A 22,942-nucleotide genomic window follows, 5' to 3' on the forward strand; every position below is an offset into this window, starting at 1 on the left:
ACTGGTTAAGACTCCCCGCGTCTACTGTAGGGAGCACGAATCCAACCCCTGGTCAGGGAACTAAGATCCCACAAGCTGTGTGGCAAAAAAATTTTTTAAAGTACGAAATACAAAATACACACTTATATATATATATATACACAGAATGAGGGGTTCCAGGTGGCTTGGTGGTGAAGAATCGCCTGCCAGTGCAGGAGACACAGGAGACTGGAATTCAATCCCTGGGTCAATAAAGATTCCCCTGAGGAGGAAATGGCAAGCCCACTCCAGCATTTTTGCCTGGAAAATTCCACAGACAGAAGAGCCTAGCGGACTACAGCCCATGGGGTTGCGAGGAGTTGGACACGACTTAGCGACCGAACATGGCATGCACAGAGAAGTATTTCTGGCAGTGTAATTCTTCTGAAACAAAGCAACAAGAAATAGGAATGGGATACATATTTTTTCTAGTAATTGAGCTTTTCTTTTCTCTTTTTGGCAAACCAATAGCTTATAGAATCTTAGTTCCCCAACCAGGGGCTGAATCAGGCCCTGGCACCGGATGCATGGAGTCCTAACCTCTGGACCACCAGGGGATACCCCAGTTTTGCATTTTAAATCAGATGCACATATTACCTATTAAGTTTTTTTATTAAAGTTCAAAAATTATTAAAGCTTACCAGAGAATAAGAATTTAATCCTAAAAGGTCACCAAATATTTCCCTCAATGAGAAAAAGGTTAGAGACTGGCAGCAAGAAATCTGTCATCAGACTAATGCCAGCAGTCTGGATGGCTGTGTCAATAGCCCCTGACGTCTAAGGGCCTTGAGGGCAGCATCACCTGGCCAGAACGCTCTCAGCCTTTCTTTTTGTCCCTTTGGTTTTCTGTGTCTCCTCTTCGCCATCCACTTCATCTTCCTTCACTAATTCATTTATATCATCTTCACTATACTCTCCACCTGAAATAACATAACACGGCGGTCAGACAGACAGGAAAAAAGGCTTTCACATGAAGATGACGCATTTTCATTACGAAAAACTAGTCCTTTCCTTTGTTCTTCACCAGACAGAAAAATTTTCTCAGGGCTGTCCTCCCTGTTCCTGAAGACTAGGATAAGTTCCCCTACTCCAGGCCTCCAGGAGAGTCCATTACTTCACTCTACTTATATTTGCAATTTCTGCTATGCTCCACCCACCATGAGGACATGGATCAGCATGTCTTTACAACTATATGCTGAATGAACAGAAATTCCAAATCTACCACTGTCACTTTTCAAAGAAGAAACTGATGTTTTTACCTCATCATGGATATCTTTCAAAAGTAAGCAAAAGTATCTCTCTTATCAATAAAAGAGGTTTAGAAGGAGGCTTACAAACTTCAGGTTAGACAGAAAAAACAATTATGTCAACTTCCCATCTTCAGACACTGACATTCAGGGTCCCCAACAAAAGTGCTCCTTGGATGACTAGTCTAATCACTTTTTGCTTGTGGGTACCAGTCAACAAATCCTGTACACACAGAGATTCAATCAATTTTTTTCTTTTTTATTTCACCTAAGCCTTATTGCAAGTATAACATACCAAAAAGCACACAAGCTAATGCACAGGTCACTGAAATTATGCAAACTGAACACTCCTCTGTTTAACTAGACCCAACTGAAGCAGCAGAACATGAGCAGCTTTGCAGAAGCCCCTGGCGCCCTACTGCAACCACTAGATACCAGCCACATCCCACAAAGAAACATTATCTTGAAGTCTAATGAAATAGATTAGTTTTATCTGTTTTTGAGCCTTAAGCAGACGCCTACAGTATGAACTCTTGCATCCAGCTTCTTTCACTCAACATTTTATTTGTAAGTCACCTTGCCTGGAGAATTCCAAGGACGGAGGCTACAGTACATGGGGTCGCAAAGAGTCAGACACGATTGAGCAACTAACTCTTTTATTTCACTCTGCATGGAGGTATAGCTTCTTCATTGTCATCCCTAAATATTATTTCATTATATGACTATACCACAATTTATTTACCCATTCTTGTGTTGATGGATATTTGGTTTGGGGCCATTACAAAGAGTGGTATTTTGAATATTCCTCCAGATCCATTTAATTATTAAAGGTTTAATGTACAATGAACTAGGACCGCCAAACAACCGAGGAAAGCCTCTAAGGCAAGACTGAAAAGAGAAAAAATTCAGAGGAAACAAAACTAGGGAAAAAGGCGCTGGCTGTAGCTCAGTGGTTCTTTCGAATACAGAGTGATCAAATTACCCAATTACCCTCTCTGAGGCTGGTTCGAGACCAGCAGATGCTCTCCAGTCCTTAAAAAGAAAAAAAAAAGGCAAAACTAGGGAAAAAAACTTTTATAATTAATATCCATATAGTAATAAGATACTTGCACTCACAAAAGAACATGATGCTATTTAAAAGTTTTCAAACAACAAAAAGAGTTATTAAAAATTAAAAATATTCAAGGGTGACATCTTGATGCCCTATACTGGTGATGAGGACAACAAAAAAATAAAGCACGTGCTGCACCACGGCTTCAGAAGTTCCTGGTCGACAATGTCAAAGAGCTTGAAGTACTGCTGATGTGCAACAAGTCTTACTGTGCTGAGACTGCACCCAACATCTACAAGAAATCCAGTGTCATGGTGGAAAGAGCAGCCAACAGGGCCATCCAAGTCACCAATTCCAGGCCATACAGAAAAGAAAACAAACAGACAGCTTGCGTACACATTGTATTTGTGTTGATAAAAGCCATAAAACATAGAAAAAATATGGAAAGAGAAAAATACTCAACAGAAGAGGAGGATGTTAAAATACTGAAATATTCACATGAAGAAAAAAATCAGAGTTAGAAAACAGAGGCTCAAAATGGAAGAAAAGAGAGTACCAGTCCATACGTAAGAGTGAAAAGTGAAAGTCACTCTGCTGCTGCTGCTAAGTCGCTTCAGTTGTGTCCCCGACCCCGTGGACTACACAGTCCATGGAATTCTCCAGGCCGGAATATTGGAGTGGGTAGCCTTTCCCTTCTCCAGGGGATCTTCCCATCTCAGGGACTGAATCCAGGTCTCCCACGTTGCAGGCGGATTCTTTACCAGCTGAGCCATCAGGGAAGCCCAACGTAAGAGTAAATATACAAATGATGATTCCAAAAAAATAAAATGGAGAAAACGGTCCCCTTCCCAAATTTAAAACGTTCCATAAGGCCAAGACCAATGGATGGAAACAGACTCATACTAAGGTATAGCACATCACTGGGAAATATCAGAAAATATCAGGAACAAAGATTCTATGAGCTTCCAGAGACAGACAAACTTTATGGAAATGAGTAAAAACTAGCAACCAGAGACTTCTTAAAATAATGCAGAAATACCTTCAAACTTCAGATGGAAAACTATTATAGAATACAGAACTACATACCAAAATATTAATCATGCCTGAGGGCCACCTACTTATTTTTAGATAGTCATGGTCTCACACAAAAAATGTTTGTATCATCCATCTTTCTTCAATAAGCTATTTGAGGATTTATTCTCATTTTGGTGGAACACACCAAGAGTGAAGATATCACGGGACCCAAGAAACAAAGACTCTAAAAGAAAATGGAGACAAAAGGAACATCCAGAGTGGTGGTCAGGATGGAAGATTTTAAGTTTAAAAATGGTAAAGCCAAGTCAAATCCGAGCAGGTCAGAAGACAAAGAAGGACTTCAAAAAAGTGAACCATTATTTAATATATCAAATTGTCTTGGAAGATGATTTAGACAATTTTGAGAGTTTAGGATCAAATCAGTATTAAGTACATAGATGACTAAACAACAACAAAATGGCAGTTATTCACTCCAAAGAAATCTAGTTTAGGAAAAGCAATAACTGTATATACCACATGATTCAGCCAAGAACCTGGTGTCCACAAAGTTATTACAAAAAAGAAATCAATACCAGTCTAACCCAAATTAGACATAGGAACATTGGCAGGCTGGGGATTTTAGAAGGTTCTGAAGTTGAAAAAGTCTGTTTCGGCAGTGAGGAGAAAGACTCAAGAGGGTATTAAAAGAAGACCTAACGTGGATCAGTTATGTCAACAAACAATGGAAATACCAAACTTTAAAAGAAAGCAGTTTCTTCTAGAGAGAACTGACAGGGATGATAGGTGATGGAAAAGGTTCAGATTCAAAATAAGTATTTCAGAAATACTTGACTATTTTTAAGCATACCCATGCCACCTTTCTGGCTTCATCCGGGTTCAGATGGAAAAGAATCTGCCTGCAATGCAGGAGACCCGGGTTTGATCCCCTGGAGAAGGGAATGGCAACCTAATTCGTTATTCTTGTCTGCGGAATCCCAAGGACAGAGGAGCCCGGTAGGCTAAAATCCATGGGATCGCAAAGAAGCAGACACAACTGAGCGACTAGCACGGTACTTTTGATTAATATGAAAACTAGTTTTCAAATGATCACACTGGCCAATATCGGAAGACCAATGTTGGTGGATAAGAACGGAAGCTGGTAACCCAGTTGGGAAGCTATGGAGTCTTAGTGATAATGGAAGCTCAGTAAGAGCGAGATTACTGAGGGAGTGATTAGAAATCAATCTTCCACGTGGACTCAAACAGAACGGAATGATTATCTGGATCAAAAGAGTGAGAATAAGGTCAACTCCGACGGGTTTTTCGGCTTTGCTTTTACCTGAGCGATTGTACCAGCAGATACATCTAATGAGATGGGGGAGCCTGTGGAAAGCGCAGGATGGCGGACGAGTTAGGTCTGGGTGACATTTTAGCCCGGATCAGTTTACACGAAAACTTTATCTAAGGTCTGAAAAGACAGCAATGAGTGCAATCTTCGCTAAGAAGTAAAGGGGATCATTATGTCAACTTTTAAACAACCAGATCACTTCTGAGGACAGAAAGTGAAAAGGTTATATGTGGGGCATGCCAGTTAGCAACACCCTGGGGACGCAAGGTCTGCCTTTCCTTAGAGTTCAGGGTGGGTGAGAAAACGCGATGCCCCAACGACCGGCAGCGTCTGAGTTCACTTGCAGGTTCCCGCCCTCCGAGGTGGGGCGGCGGTCCAATCCAGGCCACCAGGAGCCGCTGCGAAACGCCGCGGCGGACGCAACCAGGGCCACGCGGGGTGCGCAGAGCCGGCCGGCAGGCGAGGGCGCGGGGCGGGGCCGCCTGAGGCGAGCGCTGCCCGGCCGCCGGGCCCACGCACGACGGGCAAAGCGCGCCTCACGTGAGCCGCTGGGCGGGGCGAGTCGCCTCTCGCCTCCGGCGGAGTCGCTCACCCGAGGGCACGTAGTCCTCGTCCTCCTCGGAGGTGGAGAAGTCTTCAGAGTCGAATTCCTCCATGTCGCTACCGCGCAGGGTCTACAGGGGCGACGCAGCTGTGCCCAACGGCAAAGCTCTAGGGATAGAGCGTAGTGGTGCAAGACAGGAGGCGGTGGCTGGGGCGGACCCCCGCAGCGTGGAGCATGCGCAACGCGCGCTACGCGCACCCGATGCGACACTTCCGGGCCGGAGCCTCGGGCTTGCAGACCCGGGCTCGCTGCTGTGGCGAGGCATGCTGGGACGAGTAGTCTTCAGCGCTCCGCCGCTTCTTCTGAGAGGATGTATCCTTGAAGCAAAATTTGTTTGCCTGGGGGAAGACGGCCGACCTTTGTTCGGTAGTTGACGTTTTTGAACTCGCTTACTTGTGAAAATTTACTGTCACCCCAAAATCAAAAATGTTGGTGCTTTCTGGGTTTATTTGCGGACATGTGCAGAGAGTGAAAATTTTGAGTTAACCAGTGGTGGGTAGTCGAGATTGGAGGCACATGATCCACTATATTACTTCAGCTCTAGAAGTGTAAATAAGCATCGGATTCGCAGTCTATTTCTTGCGGCGGTTTTTCATCTTTGGGCTCTCTGTTAGAGATTTCGCTGTTTAAAACGACCCTGAGCGTAGTGCTGGGGTGCTGCCTAATGTTCATAAGCGCAAGAAGGCTGTGATGTACCTTATGGAGAAAAATACGTGTGTTAGATAAGCTTCGTTCAGGCATGAGCTGTAGTGCTCTTGGCCGAGTTCAGTGTTATTCAATCAACTATCCGGTACATCAAGAAAAATGAAATTCGCTGATCCGTACATGAAGCTGCTCGGAAAAGTGCTAAAGTGACATCCATAGTGCGCGAGGAAGCTATGGAATAGATGGAAAAGCGGTGGATTCATGAGATGACAACTGATTTAAAAAGTCTCGTGGGCAGCACTGTTGTGAAACTAAAAGCCAAAGAACGTCTCCACTAGTGCTGGAAGGCTTGCACATTTCAAAAGGCAGCATGGCATCGGTCGTGTTAACCTTGCAGGTGGGGCAAGTTTTGCAGATCTGGAAGCTGTGGAACTCAAACAATACTTGCTAATTGTTATACAGGAAGAGGATATATGGAAGAGCAGGTTTTCAACGCTTATGAAACTGGCTTATTTTACAGGGATGTTGGCAAAAGAACCTATATAATGCAAATAACCTCCAATGCCACTGACTTTAAATCATTCCAGGAATATGAAAACTTACTTTTGTGCGCCAATGCTAAGGCCGACTTTAAGTGCAAACCCCTACTGGTGTAGAGCTTCAAGTTCAGTTACTTAGAGGGAAAAGCATGAACCATACCTTATGTCAGTCCCTTGGAAGTGGAACAAAAAAAAGCCTGGATGACCTCTAATTGACCAGAAGTTGAATATTGTCTCCAGGGCAGAAACTTTTCCTTCAAGATTTTGTTAATTTTGCATAATGCCCCACTCCACTGCTGTAGGACACTCAAAAATCCCCACACCAAGGTACAAGTTCTTTTCATGCCCACAAATACTACCTCTCTCATCCAGCTCTTGTATCAGAGTTCACTAGCTCAGTCCTGTCCAGCTCTTTGCAGCCTCATGGACTGCAGCATGCCAGACTTCTCTGTCCATCACCAACACCCAGGGCTTACCCAAACTCATGTCCATCCATTCAGTGATGCCATCCAACCATTTCATCCTTTATTGTCCCCTTCTCCTCTCGCCTTCAATCTTTCCCAGCATCAGGGTCTTTTCCAGTGAGTCAGCTCTTTGCATCAGGTGGCCAAAGTATTGGAGCTTCAGCTTCAGCATCATTCCTTTCAATGAATATTCAGAAATTATTTCCTTTAGGATTCACTGGTTTGATCTTACAGTCCAAGGGACTCTCAGTCTTCTCCAACACCACAGTTCAAAAGCATCAATTCTTTGGCACTCAGCTTTCTTTATAGTACAATTCTCACATCCATACATGACTACTGGAAAAACCGTAGTCTTGACTGAATTTTGTTGGCAAAGTAATGTCTCTGCTTTTTAATATGCTGTCTAGGTTGGTCATAACTTTTCTTCCAAGGAGCAAGTGTCTTTTAATTTCACGACTGCAATCACCATCTGCAGTGATTTTGGAGCCCCCCCAAATAGTCTCTCACTGTTTCCCTTGTTTCCCCATCTATTTGCTGTGAAGTGATGGGACCGGATGCTGTGATCTTTTCTGAATGTTGAGTTTTAGGCCAGCTTTTTCACTCTCCTCTTTCACTTTCACCAAGAGGCTCTTTAGTTCTTCTTTGCTTTCTGCCATAAGGGTGCTGTTATCTGTGTATCTGAGGTTATTGATGTTTCTCTCACCAATCTTGATTCCAGCCCAGCATTTTGCATGATGTACTCTGCATATAAGTTAAATAAGCAGGGTGACAATGTACAGCCTTAACGTACTCCTTTCCCTATTTGGAACCAGTCTGTTGTTCCATGTCCAGTTCTAACTGCTGCTTCTTGATCTGCATACAGATTTCTCAGGAGGCAGGTCAGGTGGTCTAGTATTCCCATCTCTTGAAGAATTTTCCAGTTTGTTGTGATCCACACAGTCAAGGGCTTTGGCACAGTCAATAAAGCAGAAGTTGATGTTTTTCTGGCACTCTTGCTTTTCTGATGATCCAATGGTTGTTGGCAATTTGATCTCTGCTTCCTCTGCCTTTTCTAAATCCAGTTTGAACATCTGGAAGATGTTTACATAATGTTGAAGCCTGGCTTGGAGAATTTTGAGCATTACGTTGCTAGCGAATGAGATGAATGCAATTGTATGGTAGTTTGAACATTCTTTGGCACTGCCTTTCTTTGGGATTGGAATGAAAACTGACCATTTCCAGTCCTGTGGCCACTGCTGAGTTTTCCAAATTTGCTAGCATATTGAGTGCAGCACTTTAACAGCATCATCTTTCCATAGCACTTTCATAGCTCAACTGGAATTCCATCACCTCCACCAGCTTTTTTCATAGTGATGCTTCCTAAGGCCCACTTGACTTCACATTTCAGGATGTCTGGCTCCAGGTGAATGATCACACCATCGTGGTTATCTGGGTCATGATCTTTTTTGTATAGTTCTGTGTATTGTTGCCACCTCTTCTTAGTATCTTGTGCTTCTCTTAGGTCCATACAGTTTCTGTCCCTTATTGTGCCCATCTTGGTTGCATGCCCTTGGATCAAGGAGTAAGTATTCAAGGCACATTATCCTAGGGAGCTCTATAGCAAGGCTTTTGAGGCTCTCAACACCAGTAAGGAAACTACCACGATGGACTACTGGAAGTCAGTCTCTATACGCAATGTAATTATGTTGGCACAGCCTGGAGCAGTATCAAGCAGACAACTATCAATAACTGTAGGAAAAATATTTGACCAGACTGTGTGGAAAATACCCAAGGCTTTGAACGTGTTGCAGAAAGTATAAAGAACAGTGTTAAAAGCACAATACATATCACATGAGAAATAAGTGGAGAAGACTTTGCTGACATGCGGTAAGACATGGAGGAAATTTTGGCACAGAAAAGCAATAGAACCCACCAACAAAGATTGGCCAAGATGGCAAAACAAGATGACAATGAAGATAGTGATGACAGCCTGAGAGTCTTCAAACTGTCCCTGTTACAGCAGGCTAAAAATCAGAATGGAGCTCTGCCTTAAAGAACAATTATCAGTGACATGAGCAAATACTTGATCGAAGCCTCAAATTTAAGTGCTTAACTTCCTATGCCTTTGCCACGTATGCCGAGATGCTTTAAAGATTTGAGGCAAAAACCAAGCAGACAGGGCTAATCCAGTTTCTGGAGCCAGTTTAGGAGGGAAAAGTGCCAACTCCACCCACAAGTGGTGAAGCCAAACTTCTGAGGTTGAACTGACAGATGTAAACCTGCATCCCTCTTCCTCATCTGTCCTTTGGTTTTGTGGGAACCCAAAAAACATATCACATGGCAAATAAGTGGAGAAGACTTTGATGGCATGAGGTAAGACGTGGAGGAAATTTAGGCACAGAAAGCAATAGAACCCACCAACAAAGACTGGCTAAGATGGCAAAACAAGGTGGGGTTTTGACCATATTGAGGGCAGCATTTTCACAGCATCATCTTTCCATAGCACTTTCATAGCTCAACTGGAATTCCATCACCTCCACTAGCTTTGTTCAGAGTGATGCTTCCTAAGGCCCACTTGACTTCACATTTCAGGATGTCTGGCTTCAGGTGAATGATCACACCATCGTGGTTATCTGGGTAGTTAGTGGAGAGGAGAGGTTTGACCGTACTGTGCACTGCATCACTGCACAGCCTTTAGCCTCATCAATAGGAAAATATTAGGTAATGCTTTTATAAAACTTTAAATGCTTTATTTTTCACTTTCCAGGACTTTATATGCATGACTATACAGACTAGTATGTGTTTATGTATGACTTAGGGGAGAATTAAGGTACACAATCTCACTGTTACTCACAACACAGTAATACTCATTGAAACGTTTCATTATAAATACTGTATATATCATTATTTATAAAAATGATATTGAATTGTATCTTTGAACAGAAACACAGGTGAAACAAGGTTATGTACTCATTAGCTGACAAAAACCTATATTCTCAGAAACATACAGGAACTCAACCCTGTATTTTTGTCAACTGTATGTGTATAGTGATCTTACAGACATAATTACAAGGATAAGCTGTATTCTAGAAATCGAACATCATCCACACCATTTCCTTCAAGCTAATACATACAGAAGTACTACCATATGTAATGCTTCTCATACTCTCAGATTAAAAATTTTGTATACTACAACTCTGGGAGGCAGTAATCCTATTCTGTGGGGATCTTTTCACATTAATGGCATCCTTTTAAGCATAAAAATTTTTAATTTTTATAAAGTCCTGTCTACCTGGTTTCTAATGTCCCTCGTGCTTTGGGGGTTGTATCTAATGTACCTTTGTCTAACCCAACATCACAAAACCTACTCCTGTATTCTTCTAAGAGATTTATTGCTTTAGTTCTTAAAGTCTATGACTCATTTCAATAAATCTTATGTGAGAATAGAAAAATAGATGTACAATTAAGACCCAATATTTGAGAGTTGACCATTCTGTCTCATTTTCCTTGGACAGCATAGTTAAACCCAGTGATGACAAACTGGGATGTAGCCTTTTGCCCCATCCCTGGGATCTGAGTCTGGGGAAAAGGCTATCCCAGAGTTCTTCAGCAGTCTCTCTCCTCCATCACCCTGCTTCTCCCTCTCCTCTTCACAGCTTACCAGCACCCCATACATTTGTTCAGATTCTGACTACTTTAAGGGTAACCAAGGAACTATTTTCTATCGTGTTAAATTGTTTAGTAAGGGTCTAAAATTGGTTAGCAGGCCAAATCCAGCTTAAAGACATATACTTTGGACTTGAAAAGCATGTTCCATGAATTAAAATAGGTCACCAGCTTTTTATTATGATTTTGAAGAACTACACATTTGGTCACTGAGATGACCAAAATTTCTCATATACTTGGTCTTCATCCAGTTTCTGGCTCATTATCTTCCAAAACCCTGGAATTTCTGAAATAGAGTGATCAAGGTGCTTTGTGTTGTATGAAGGTGACTTTTAGAAGCAAAGGATAGGTGCTGGTTGCCAGGAGAGCCAACCTTGTGATTAAAGGATTGAGCTTTCAGTTCCCAAGCCCCCTATAGCCCTCCTCTGCCCCACCTCTGGGGAGGTACAGTGTTGTTGCAAGCTGAATCCCTCCCCAGTGGCCAGTGATTTAATGAATCATGTATATGTAATGATGTCTCCATAGAACCCAAAGGACAGGGTTGAGAGATTCCCAGTTGGTGACCATGTGAAAATTCAGGGAGAATGTGCTTGTGGAGAGGTCATGGAAGCTCCACACCCCTTCCCCATGCATAGCCCTATGCATCTCTTCCATCTGGATGTTCCCTGAGTTATATCCTTATGATAAACCAGTGATCTAGTAAGTAAAATGCCTGAGTTCTATGAGTCAGTCTAACAAATTAATAGAACCCAACTTATAGTCAGTCAGAAGCACAGGTAACAACTGGGACTTGGAACTGTTTTCTGGAATGCGGGTTGGTCTGGTAGGACTAAGTACTTAACAGGCAGAATCCGGTGCTGTCTGGGTAGAGTCAGAATTGAGTTCAATTGCTGGGCACTGTGCTGTTGTCCAAGAATTGCTGGTTGGTATGGAGAACACTCAATATACCAGCACTTACAAACTGAGAGATCGCACATAATCTAGATTTCCAACTTCCTTTGAAAAAGTAGAGAATCTGCCAAGACTGGGCACATAATCCCACCAAGCAGAAATAGGCTAAAACTGAGGAATCCCTTTAAAGAAAGGTCTCCAGTTGGCCACAATAAAATCCCAATCCCCAAGTTTCCCGGTTAATTATTACTGTGTTGTCTTGGCAATAATTTACGGGATCCTTCCTGCTCTCATTCCCCAAAGTTTCTTCCCACTGTCCAATCTTGGGTTATCACATTTTGGAAACAGAAAAGATTCTCCTCTCTTGGGATACATCAGATATTGGAGGCTTCTAGGCACCCCACTCCAGTACTCTTGCCTGGAAAATCCCATGGATGGAGGAGCCTGGAAGGCTGCAATCCATGGGGTCGCTGACTGTCGGACTGAGTGACTTCTTTCACGCATCGGAGAAGGAAATGGCAACCCACTAGTGTTCTTGCCTGGAGAATCCCAGGGACGGGGGAGCCTGGTGGGCTGCCGTCTATGGGGTCGCAAGAGTCGGACACGACTGAAGCGACTTAGCAGCAGCAGCAGCAGCTGAGCTCTGCATCACTCTGGGGTCCTAGAAACATTCTGTATCTTGATCTAACTGCTACCACTTCGTATAGTGTATGGGGCTTCCCTGGTGGCTCAGAGGTTAAAGCGTCTGCCTGCAATGTGGGAAACCTGGGTTCAATCCCTGGGTCAGGAAGATCCCATGGATGGAGGAGCCTGGTAGAGAAACATTCTGTATCTTGATCTAACTGCTACCACTTCATATAGTGTATAAATACATACAAATTCATCAAGACACACATTCAAGATTTGTATACTATAGTGTATATTATACCTAGACTAAAACAAAGTATTAGAGAATGGATGGGTAGTTCCTGCCAGACAGTGAATATCTGTCTGCAATGACTGGAATTATAGCAGTTGTGTTTAACTGTGACAATGGGGTAAACTAACCAAACCAGACAATCTAATCTGCTAAAAAACGGCAGAGTAGAAGATGATTTATGTCACAGAACACCATGAAGCTTCATGTGGACTCAGTGTTGAAATGATACATTTATTTCACAAACTTCATCAGCTTTCAGCAATCCCAGTGTATAATCATACAAAAAGCTTCTGGATGCTAACATACAGCCTACAAAGCAAAGTTAAATCACATCTTTGGACAAGAATTTTACCATAAACTAGTTAAGTCGAACATAAAGGAAATACAGTTAAAGATATATGTTGAATTGCTGTTCGATTGTTAAGTCATGTCAGACTCTGTGACCCCATGGACTGCAGCTCCCGAGGCTCCTTTGTGCTCCATTTTGTCCTAGAGTTTGGTCAAATTCGTGTTCATTGAGTTGGTAATAGTATCAAAACATCTCGTCTTCTGCCGACCTCTTCTGCCTTCAATCTTTCCCAGTGTGAGTATTTTCCAATGAGTCAGCACTCTGCATCAGGTGGCCATACTGGAGCTTAAGCAACAGTCCTACCATTGAATATTCAGAGTTGATTTCCTTTAGGACTAACTCTTTTGTTCTCACTACAGTCCAAGGGTCTCTCAAGAGTCTTCACTAAGTTAAAAAAAAAACAAACAAACAAACACAACTCAAGTTTTTCTATTAGTTAAAAAAAAAGTCCAGTTACTTTTTTGTGATCCTTTGTACTTTTCTTCTGTGACTACCCCTGGAAAATTGGTTCTCCTGGCTATTTTCAATCAGAAGCCAGAGTGCATATTGCTTTAAATCAAACAGCACTGTACGTGAAGTCATGGGCAGGTAGCCTTACACTCACAATGAAAACGCCCCTTTAAAAATGTCAGATTTAATTGCCAAAATTATTTTCAAAACAGCTAACAATAACAATTTTGTTTTGTTAACAGATAACAAAACAGGAAAAGATAACAAAAACAGGTTAACAACTGTATTTTATACAAACCAGATTAGGTGGTTAAGGACAAGGTCAGATACTTAATTGTTGCAATCCTTTTTCTTTTCAAGGTCACGTTTTTCAGGCCTTTAAATGAAAAAGAAAGTTAGGGATTAAAAGAAAAATCAAAAGAGCTACAACTGGGATTTAAAAAGCTCTGATATTTAATTCTAAGGATATAAATTCTCTTGAAGGAAAATGTAAAGGGCACATTGCAAGGCATATCTGAAAATTAAATTTTCAAGAGCCTCAGTGGCCAATGGAGTCTCTAGCAAAAGGTGGGGTGGAAGGAGGATTGGATATTTATTCCCCTGGCTTCTCCCTGGATGGTCCATCATTCAAGTGAGGTTCAACTCCTAAGATGAAGCCCTCTCTATCACCACTGTCATAGACTGCTCCCTGCTGTGGCCCCTCAGGTCTAGGGGTGGTGATGGAGCCTCATTACTACTAGCTAGGGATACCACACTCTCCCTAGCCCTGTGATTTTTCATTACATTGTGAGTTATTAAACTCTCCTCAAGATAGCGTAATACGAAGATGCCATCTGTTTCCTGTTGGGTTTCCCTAAAACATAGCAGATTTCTTTTTTGTGAAAGGCTACTAGCTCTAAGAAACGAGAGCATTAACATAGACTGCAGCGGGACGATTTTCACGAGCGGCTTAGACAAGGAGAACTTCCCAGGCTGCCACCTGCCCCTCTGCTTATCTTCAGAACTGTGGGAACAGTATTTTCTGGAACACGTTGTCTCCAAGTAGAATGTCTAAGCATCAACAGGGATTATTTTAAAAGCTCTCAAGGAAGCTAGAAGTAAAAATTATGCCAACTGAAACTATCTGTGCTAGACACCTAAGGCAGAAGAATCTCAGCCTTTCAGTCTAATACTTAATCCAGAAAGTAACTTTCATAGTAACACATACAATAAAGCCAACAGACACTGTTTAGTAATACCAGAAACAAGGCTTGGAAACCACAATTAAGCCCAAAGAATGCTAATGCTGTATATGTAGTCTAAAGCAGTATTTCTAAAATATAGGTTGTAACAGATTTTGCAATCAATTCAATGGGTCATAACATTTTTTCAAATAACACATACTAAATAATTACACAGTAATGGACATAGAGTTCATCATACAAACCTACATTACGAGTACACGAAGTACTAATAACGTACTTTTTTTTTTTCCTAATAACACATTCTCTTATTGTGAGTGGCGATCAATAAAGTTTGAAAGCCACTGGTCTGAAGAGAATCCTTTTCAAACAATATAATGATTAGAAGGATAAAGGCATGTTATTTCAGCCAACAGTGTCTTCAGTCCTCACAAAACATAGTTTATGTTGTTCCCTGTACAAGCACATTAACAGCTGAAATAGGGAATGCCTTGGCAGCCCCATGGTTAGAACACGTTTCATTCTATTTCATTTATCTTAAACGATGACTGCAAATGACAGCTTAAAAAGTACTGGCCTAGGGCAGTAACAGGCAGTATGGAGGACTCTGCTCCTCTCACAGCTGCCTTCCTCAGCGTTTCCCTCACTTCCACTATGGTGGCAAGCACTCAAATCCTATTCCTTCTTAGGTTCCTGTGTAACTGTTGCATGACTTCCACCACCTGGTGCTCCAGTGGTTAAAACTCAGGGCTCCCAATGCAGAGCCCTGGTCGGGGAACTAGATCCTATGTGTCACAACTAAGACTCAGCACAGGGAAATAAATAAAAGTAAAAAAAAAAAAAGTACGGAGCAGATGTGAACACAGCCCTTCCTCACATCCCTGCACTCACCACCACAACACCCTGAGGAGAGCGTCACTGCAAACACCTCTGGCCACAGCCTGAGTGCCATGGAAGCAGCTGAGCGAGCACGGCAGGGAGCTGGAGAATCACACCGCCCCAACCGCCTCACCCCTGCCGAGTCCCCCAACAGGACAGAGTAGCAGCCACCAGAAGCAGCGGCTGGAAAGCACACCCCACCCTGGCTACCTTCCCTCACCCTTTCACCTCCCTACTCGGGCTTCCAGGAATCACCTCTTCAGACTAACAACCTGCACTCAAACCTTCATCTCAGGGTCTGCGTTTGGATCAAAGCACACCAGTGTACACAGTGTTGTTTGGAACCAGAACTGCAATGAAGAGGAAGGTCTGTCCTATAAAAACTGATAAACTGACAGGAAAGCCAACGATTTTTTTTTTTTTTAAATGTAAAAAACTCAAAACAAAACTATACTGTTCTGGGGGCTGGGGGAGAGGATGAGGCAACAAACTAACTGAAGGGTCAGCAAAGCTGTTATAGGTGACTTGCTTTACCTCCAATTCAAGAGAGCTCTACCCAGAAGTCAGAGGGTGATAAGGGCTGTGATAGGTGCCGTCCATGTCCACTTCTCTGGAGGCTAGTGCCCTGACACTCCCCATACTTAACTATTTGCTTTACTTCTTAGATACAGGTTACGAAGGAAAAAAATGTTTACTGCCTGCGAAGAAAAAATTCTACTATTCAGCTCAAAATAACTCATATATGACAGAAAATATGAAGGGAGAAAAACTATTCTGTTCTTGAGACTGTGTTAATTATTTGGAAGTTACCTTTAACCTTTTTCTGTGCTAATGAAATACTCAGGCGTCAAAGAAAGTACTCAACCCAAATCTTTATTACAGATTATGATAAATTACTAATGTTTTCATTTAAAAATACATTTTAAACACGAAGTCTACTACATGTTGAGCTCTGCAGCCAACACTGTGAATCGGGACTTTTATCAGAATCAAACAAGAAACCTATGGCTAACTGTTCTCTGCATCCTCCATTTTGACAAGTATTTCAGCACAGACAGAACAGCAGGAGAATTCCTTCTCTCAGGAAAGGAGTCACAAGAGCTACAGGTAAATGATGTCCTTGTACTGAAAACAACTTCTCCAACGTGGCAGGCACACCTGGACCTGAGCCTAGACTACTCACCCTGACCCAGCAGGAAGCGATGGCACCGCTGCAGGGACATCAGCTTGAGGTTTGTCTTTCTCATCTTGCTTGAACACAGATTTCGCTTCTTGAGATGTTTCACCTACTTCCTTAGTCACGCTGCACAAAGGAAGGAGACACCAAGTTTACAAGAGGTATAAAAAGAAATAAACTCTTTTAAAAGGGCCCAAATAACAAGGATAAACACTGGGCTTTCTGGAAATTCTGACTGCTGAATCTTATGATTAAAGTTTACTATAACACTTCTAGACAAATTCCCCTTATTAATTTAACAAATGAAACAACAGCAGATGGAAGTCTGACATCTTTATAAAATCCCCTCGTGTCTGTCACATGACAGTCACCACTGAATCACAGCCCACATGTGTCACTGATGTGAGGACTGAAGGCCTCTCCCACTGCACCTCACGTGCACATTAGTGCTCACGCTTAAGTCAAAGTGGGAACAGGGACGTGGAGTAATTGGGAGAAACACACCGGCATTATTTCAACGAGAAAAGCAACAGTATAAACAATTGGGAATACTCTAAAGGTTCCTGTTCTATATCTAAAAAAAACCCAATGATGAAACAAAATTCCTTAAAATTGGCCACACAGGTAGTGATTTAGAAGTTGAAGAAAGTTACACAATTTAGAATCTTGTCCAATTTCAAACAGGAAAGAAAGGTTCTCAACAAAACTGACTCCTAAAACATCAAATAAAGATATGAATGGTGCCAAAAATTTCAGATAAAGAAGGGAAATGCCTTATGTGTGGGTTTCCCAAGTCAATAAAAACATCTGAGAATCCCGTTTAAATGCCGATCTGTGTCGGACGATCCAAGATTATGATCACTGTGTTATCCTGAGCGATCAAAAAGGTCATTCAGAATTATGAGACAATCCTATAAATTCCAGATTTCCAAAAATAAAAGTTCTCATCTCATCTCTTCTCCCCTCCAGGCACCTGGAGACAAGACCCGAATTTCCTTGCTGAGAACGCTCTAACTCCTGCACTCAGTACTGTCACACACACAAGTGGCACAAAACAAGCAGTTCAAGGCTTACACTAAGGATCCTCGCGGGCAGGGACTTCCCTGGCGGTAGAGTAGATGGGAACACACCTATCAATGCAGGGAACATGAGCTGGAGCCCTGATTCAGGAAGGTGCCACAGAGTAACTAAGCCCATGTATCCTAACTATTGAGCCCAAGAGCCGCAACTACGGAAGCCCACACGCCTAGAGCCTGTGCTCTGCAGCAAGAGAAAGTGTTAGTCACTCACAAGAGAAGCCGCCACCATGAGGAACTCAAGCGCTACAATTACAGTCTAGTTGAAGTCCTCAACTAGAGAAAGTAGCAATAAAGACCCTGCACACCAAAAAATAAATAAATACATTGGAAAAAACCCACAAATTTTCACTGGGAAAGACTGCTTTAATCTTGAAGGATGACTTTAAGCAGTGAAACAATCTGCTACTCCTACTCAAGTTCTTCTGATGGCTCAGTGTTACTGGCAGCATTAAGTACAAACTCGGACGAGTCTTCTCTAATTTACATGTATCAAAAGAACTTAAGTTGGAAAACTTTACTGGAAAAGATTAACTGAGTAAAAAAAGGTTTAATGAAAATAAAAGATTAAATTCATTGGAACACTGAGAACAATTCTAGTTCTGACATTTTTTTGTTTCATTTCTCTTAAACATTGCCAACAACAGCTTAAAAAATACTGTCCTAGATTATTAATAAGGTCAGTCTGGAGAACTCTCCTCCCGTTACTCTGCTCTCTCACAGCCGCCTTCCTTGATGTTTACCCCATTTCCACTGTAGTAACAAGCACTCAAGTCTTGTTCCTCAGATTCCTGGGTAACTACTACACGACTTCCACCACCTAGCTGCTCTGGTGGGAGACAAATGTCTGGATGAAGAAGCAGATAGAGTACGGAGCAGATGTGAACACAGCCCTTCCTCACATCCCTGCACTCACCACCACAACACCCTGAGGAGAGCGTCACTGCAAACACCTCCGGCCACGGCCTGAGTGCCATGGAAGCAGCTGAGCGAGCACGGCAGGGAGCTGGAGGATCACACCGCCCCAACCGCCTCACCCCTGCCGAGTCCCCCAACAGGACAGAGTAGCAGCCACCAGAAGCAGCGGCTGGAAAGCACACCCCGCCCTGGCTACCTTCCCTCACCCTTTCACCTCCCGTCTCAGGTTCCCAGGAATCACTTCTCACATGAATGACCTGCACTCAAACCTCTTTCCCAGGGTTTCCATTTGGTACAATAAGCAGCAGTGTACAGTGTTGCTTGGAGTCAGGGGTGCAAAGATAAGGAGGGCCTGTGCTGAACAAACCCATAACCTGACAGGAGAAGCGGTTTATTTTTTTTAATGTAAAAACACAGAACTTCATTGCTTGGGGATGAAAGGGTGAAGCAACAAACCGACTAAAAGATCAGTGAAGCCCTATAGGTGACTCGTTCCACCCCAACCCCCACAAAGAGAGAGCTCTGCTCAGGAGTCAGAGGTGATCGGTGCAGTGATGGGAGTGGTCCATGTTCACCGCTCTCCAGGAGAGACCCCTGACTCCTCCTACTTAACTGTCGGCTTTACTTCTTACATGTAGGTTAAGAAGAAAGTTAAGTTTTCCTTCCTCCAAAGAAAGAATTCTCATGTACTATGGAAAATACGAAGGGAGAAAAACTATTAAGTTCTTGACTGTGTGTAAATAAAATTATTTCTAAGTCTGTTTTGACCTTTTTCTGTTCCGATGAGATCCTTGCAGGTAGAAGCAGGTACTAAGACCAAATCTTTCTTATAATTATGATGAACTGCTGACATTTTCATTCAAAACTTACTTTTTAAACGTGAAGTCCTCTGTACATTCAGCTCTGTGTCAACACTGTGAACCAGGAATTTTCTCAGAATCAAACAAGAAACCTATGGTTAATTTAATTCTGCACGCTCCCTAATTGGCAAGTATTTCAAGAAAGGCAGAACAGCAGCAGAATTCCTTCTCTCAGGAAAGGAGTCTCCTGGAGAAGGAAATAGCAACCCACTCCAGTATTCTTCCCTGGAAACTCCGTGGACAGAGGAGCCTAGCAGGCTACAATCCATGAGGTCACAAAGAGTTGGACACAACTTAGCAACTGAATATGAAATAGGTAAACCATATATTACATCTTTCCAGTGTGTTGTTTTCCCTATGGGAAATGATCTGGTGTTTTCACATTGGATGCATGTCCTACGTAAGTGTTAAGTTGCTCGGGTGTGTCCAACTCTGTGATTTCATGGTCTATTCGTGGAATTCTCCAGGCAAGAATACTGGACTGGGTAGCCATCCCTTCTCCAGGCATCTTCTCAAACCCAGGGATCGAATGTGGGTCTCCAGCATTGCAGGCAGATTCTTTACAGTCTGAGCCACCAGGCAAGTCACTCACCTCTATGCACTTAATAGCAATACAAATCTAACCACTTCCTTCATTATATAAATCTCTTCAAAAGCTTCAAGTACTTTGGTGTTTTGTTAAGTGTCTTCTTGCAGACTCCTGGACTCTTCTCTAACAATGTGGGTTCGGTGTTCTCTTGGCCTAGGTCTCTGCTGCTGTCACCCTCAGGACGCCTTCAGGACTCCTGTCCACTGTTGCATCTTCTGATTCCTAGACCTCATGTATATATTTGTTTCAAAAAAGCATTTTTTTTAAAAGAGGACATTCTCCAGTATTTTTCCAATAAAAAGAGTTTGGGAGATGAAAAACAGGAAAAAGAGTACTAACAGGTATAGGCAAAGGGCGCCACTGTACTCAAGACATCTTCTCCAACATCTCAGGTATGCCTGGGCCTGAGGCTAGACTACTCACCTTGACCCACCAGGAACTGAGGACACAGTTGAAGGGACGTTAGCCTCAGGCTTTTCTTTCTCACTCTGCTTTAAGACGGATTTTGCTTCTTCATTTGTGGCATCCTCTTCATTAGTCACTCTGCACCAAGGAAGGAGATACCAAGTTTACAAGAGAATAAAAAGAAACAAAATCTAAGAAAAGGGCATAAGTAACAAGAAAAAAACCACTGGGATTTCTGTAAATTCTAGCTGCCAAAACTTCATGATTAAAGTTCACTCGAACAGTTCTAGAGAATAGTCCCTCTCTCTGCAAAGACCAAAGACAATGAATAGCAATGAAGACCCAGGGCAACCAAAAATAAAATGAAATATCTTCACTGGCTACCACTGCTTTGACCTCAAAGGATGACTTCAAACAAAGAAACAAAAAAAACATTGTTACTCCCCTACCGAAGTTCTTGTGATGGATCAGTATTAACTCAGAGCATAAAATACAAACTGCTGAATCTCACATTCAAGACCACCCAAAATCTGGTTCTACTCTCTATCAGGCTTAATTTCTGTGCCCCTCTAGTCTCTTAATCTCATGAATCTATCTGTCACCTCCACTGTAAAATCACAAGATATCTGATTTAGGTCATACCTGAATGGCCGAGTCGTTTTTGGTATTATCTTCAACTTAAGCCTGAACTTTGCAATAAGGAGCTTATGATCTGAGCCACAGTCAGCTCCAGGTCTTGTTTTTGCTGACTGTACAGAGCTTCTCCATCTTTGGCGACAAATAATATAATCAATCTGATCTCGGTATCGACCATCTGGTGATGTCCATGTGTAGAGACGTCTACTAGGTTGCTGGAAAAGGGTGTTTGTTATGACCAGCCTGTTGTGGTGACAAAACTCTATTAGCCTTCGCCCTGCTTCATTTTGCATTCCAAGGCCAAACCGGCCTGTTATTCCAGGTATCTCTTGACTTCCCACTTTTGCATTCCAATCCCCTATGATGAAAAGGACATCTATTTTCGGTGTAATTTCCAGAAGGTGTTGTAGGTCTTCATAGAACCGGTAAACTTCACCTTCTTCAGCATAAGGAGTTGGGGCATAGACTTGGATTACTGTGAGGTTGAATGGTTTGCCTTGGAAACGAACTGAAATCATCCTGTCGTTTTTCAGATTGCACCCAATTATTGCATTTCGGACTCTTTTGTTGACTATAAGGGCGACTCCATTTCTTCTAAGAGACTGTTGCCCACAGTAATAGATATAATGGTCATCTGAATTCAATTCGCCCATTCCCGTCCATTTTAGTTCACTGATTCCTAAGATGTCGATGTTTATTCTTTCCATCTCCTGCTTCACCACATCCAATTTACCTGGATTCATAGATCTAACGTTCCAGGTTCCTATGCAGTATTCTTCTTTACAGCATCGGAGTTTACTTTCGTCACCAGACACATCGACAGCTGGCTGTCCTTTCCACTTTGGCCCAGCGGCTTCATTCTTACTGGAGGTGTTAGTATCGGCCCGACGCTCTTCACCAGCAGCATGCTGAACACCTTCGGACCTGCGGGGCTCATCTTCCGATGTCCTGCCAGACAGCCTTCCCTGCTGTGTAAGAAACCTGCATGTGGATCAAGAAATAGTTAGAAATGGATGGACACAGAACAACAGATGGGTTCAAAATTGGGAAAGGAGTTGCTGTTTAGGCCCTAACTAGTGTCCAACTCTTGTAATCCCATCAAGATGGCAGGAACTTCATCGGTTCTCATTTAGCTCTACCTTACAGATCTATTCTCATAAGTTTAAACAAATGAGCAGGAGGAAACTCTAGGTATGTGCCTCTCATCCACAACAATCAAGAGTATTAAGCTTTTATTGTTTTTCTACACTAGTAAAAAAAAAAACAACCTATGAATCAACAGAAAAAAATAACAGTAAGATGAGAAAATAGTATAAGAATCAAACTTTTCTCCTAGTACTTTTATTTGTGACCTGACTTCAAAGGTTTTATTGGGGCTTATACTTCAAAGTTAAAGGAAGTTATAAAGGGAGAAATAGCTAAAGTCACCATGCACGGCAAAAATTTAAGTCAAACCAAGTATTTAATGCTTAACTCTTACATTTTCTTGTTTCCATTCAGTCAACCATATCACACTACCCCCAAACTATTACCATCTGTGAAAGGACCATTCTCATGTACCCGGACACAGGAGCCACTGTTTCCCTTGGGGCTTCCAAGGTGGAATCGGCCCTGCCAACGCGGGAAACATAAGAGACTCAGGCTCGATCCCTGGGTCAGGAAGATCCCTGGAGGACGACATGGCAGCCCACTCCAGTATTCTTGCCTGGAGAATCCCATGGACAGTGGAGCCTGGCGGGCTACAATCCATAGCGTTGCAAAGACTGAAGTACTGTTTTCCTTGAGTTCAAGTGTTAAGTCTTTCAAAACATTAAGAGAGGTTGGAATGAGAACAGATATCTAACACCACTGAGAAAGATGTTTCTTTTTAGGTGGTCCAGGGTTAAGAATCCTCCGTGCAATGCAGGGGACAGCGGTTTGAACCCTGGTCTAGGAAGATACCACATGCTGCAGAGCAACTAAGCCCGTGCGCCACAACTAAGACTGCGCTCTATAGTCAGAGCTCTGCCTCAGAGGAGCCGCCACAGACAGAAGGCC

At 42.6% G+C, this 22,942-nt stretch overlaps 1 protein-coding gene across 4 annotated transcripts in view; it reads right to left on the reverse strand.

Moving 5' to 3' along the window:
- LOC138419484 (craniofacial development protein 1) overlaps positions 1-22,942 on the reverse strand; it is a 127,273-nt gene that overhangs the window by 94,099 nt on the left and 10,232 nt on the right. Inside the window, exons 5-9 of one of the 4 annotated variants that reach the window (XM_069552380.1) lie at positions 20,912-21,886; positions 20,288-20,407; positions 16,428-16,547; positions 13,483-13,560; positions 12,597-13,118 (exon numbers count right to left, since the gene is read on the reverse strand). In XM_069552380.1, the coding sequence (XP_069408481.1) occupies positions 13,515-13,560; positions 16,428-16,547; positions 20,288-20,407; positions 20,912-21,886 (1,261 nt within the window). In that variant the 3' untranslated portion in view covers positions 12,597-13,118; positions 13,483-13,514. Of the gene's footprint in view, positions 1-820; positions 939-5,270; positions 5,530-12,596; positions 13,561-16,427; positions 16,548-20,287; positions 20,408-20,911; positions 21,887-22,942 lie in introns of those variants that run through there. The other 3 variants (XM_069552379.1, XM_069552382.1, XM_069552381.1) reach the window with 3 other exon arrangements.

The sequence above is a fragment of the Ovis canadensis genome, chromosome 14 (assembly GCF_042477335.2).
Source record: "Ovis canadensis isolate MfBH-ARS-UI-01 breed Bighorn chromosome 14, ARS-UI_OviCan_v2, whole genome shotgun sequence".
In the NCBI taxonomy this organism is placed as follows: domain Eukaryota; kingdom Metazoa; phylum Chordata; class Mammalia; order Artiodactyla; family Bovidae; genus Ovis; species Ovis canadensis.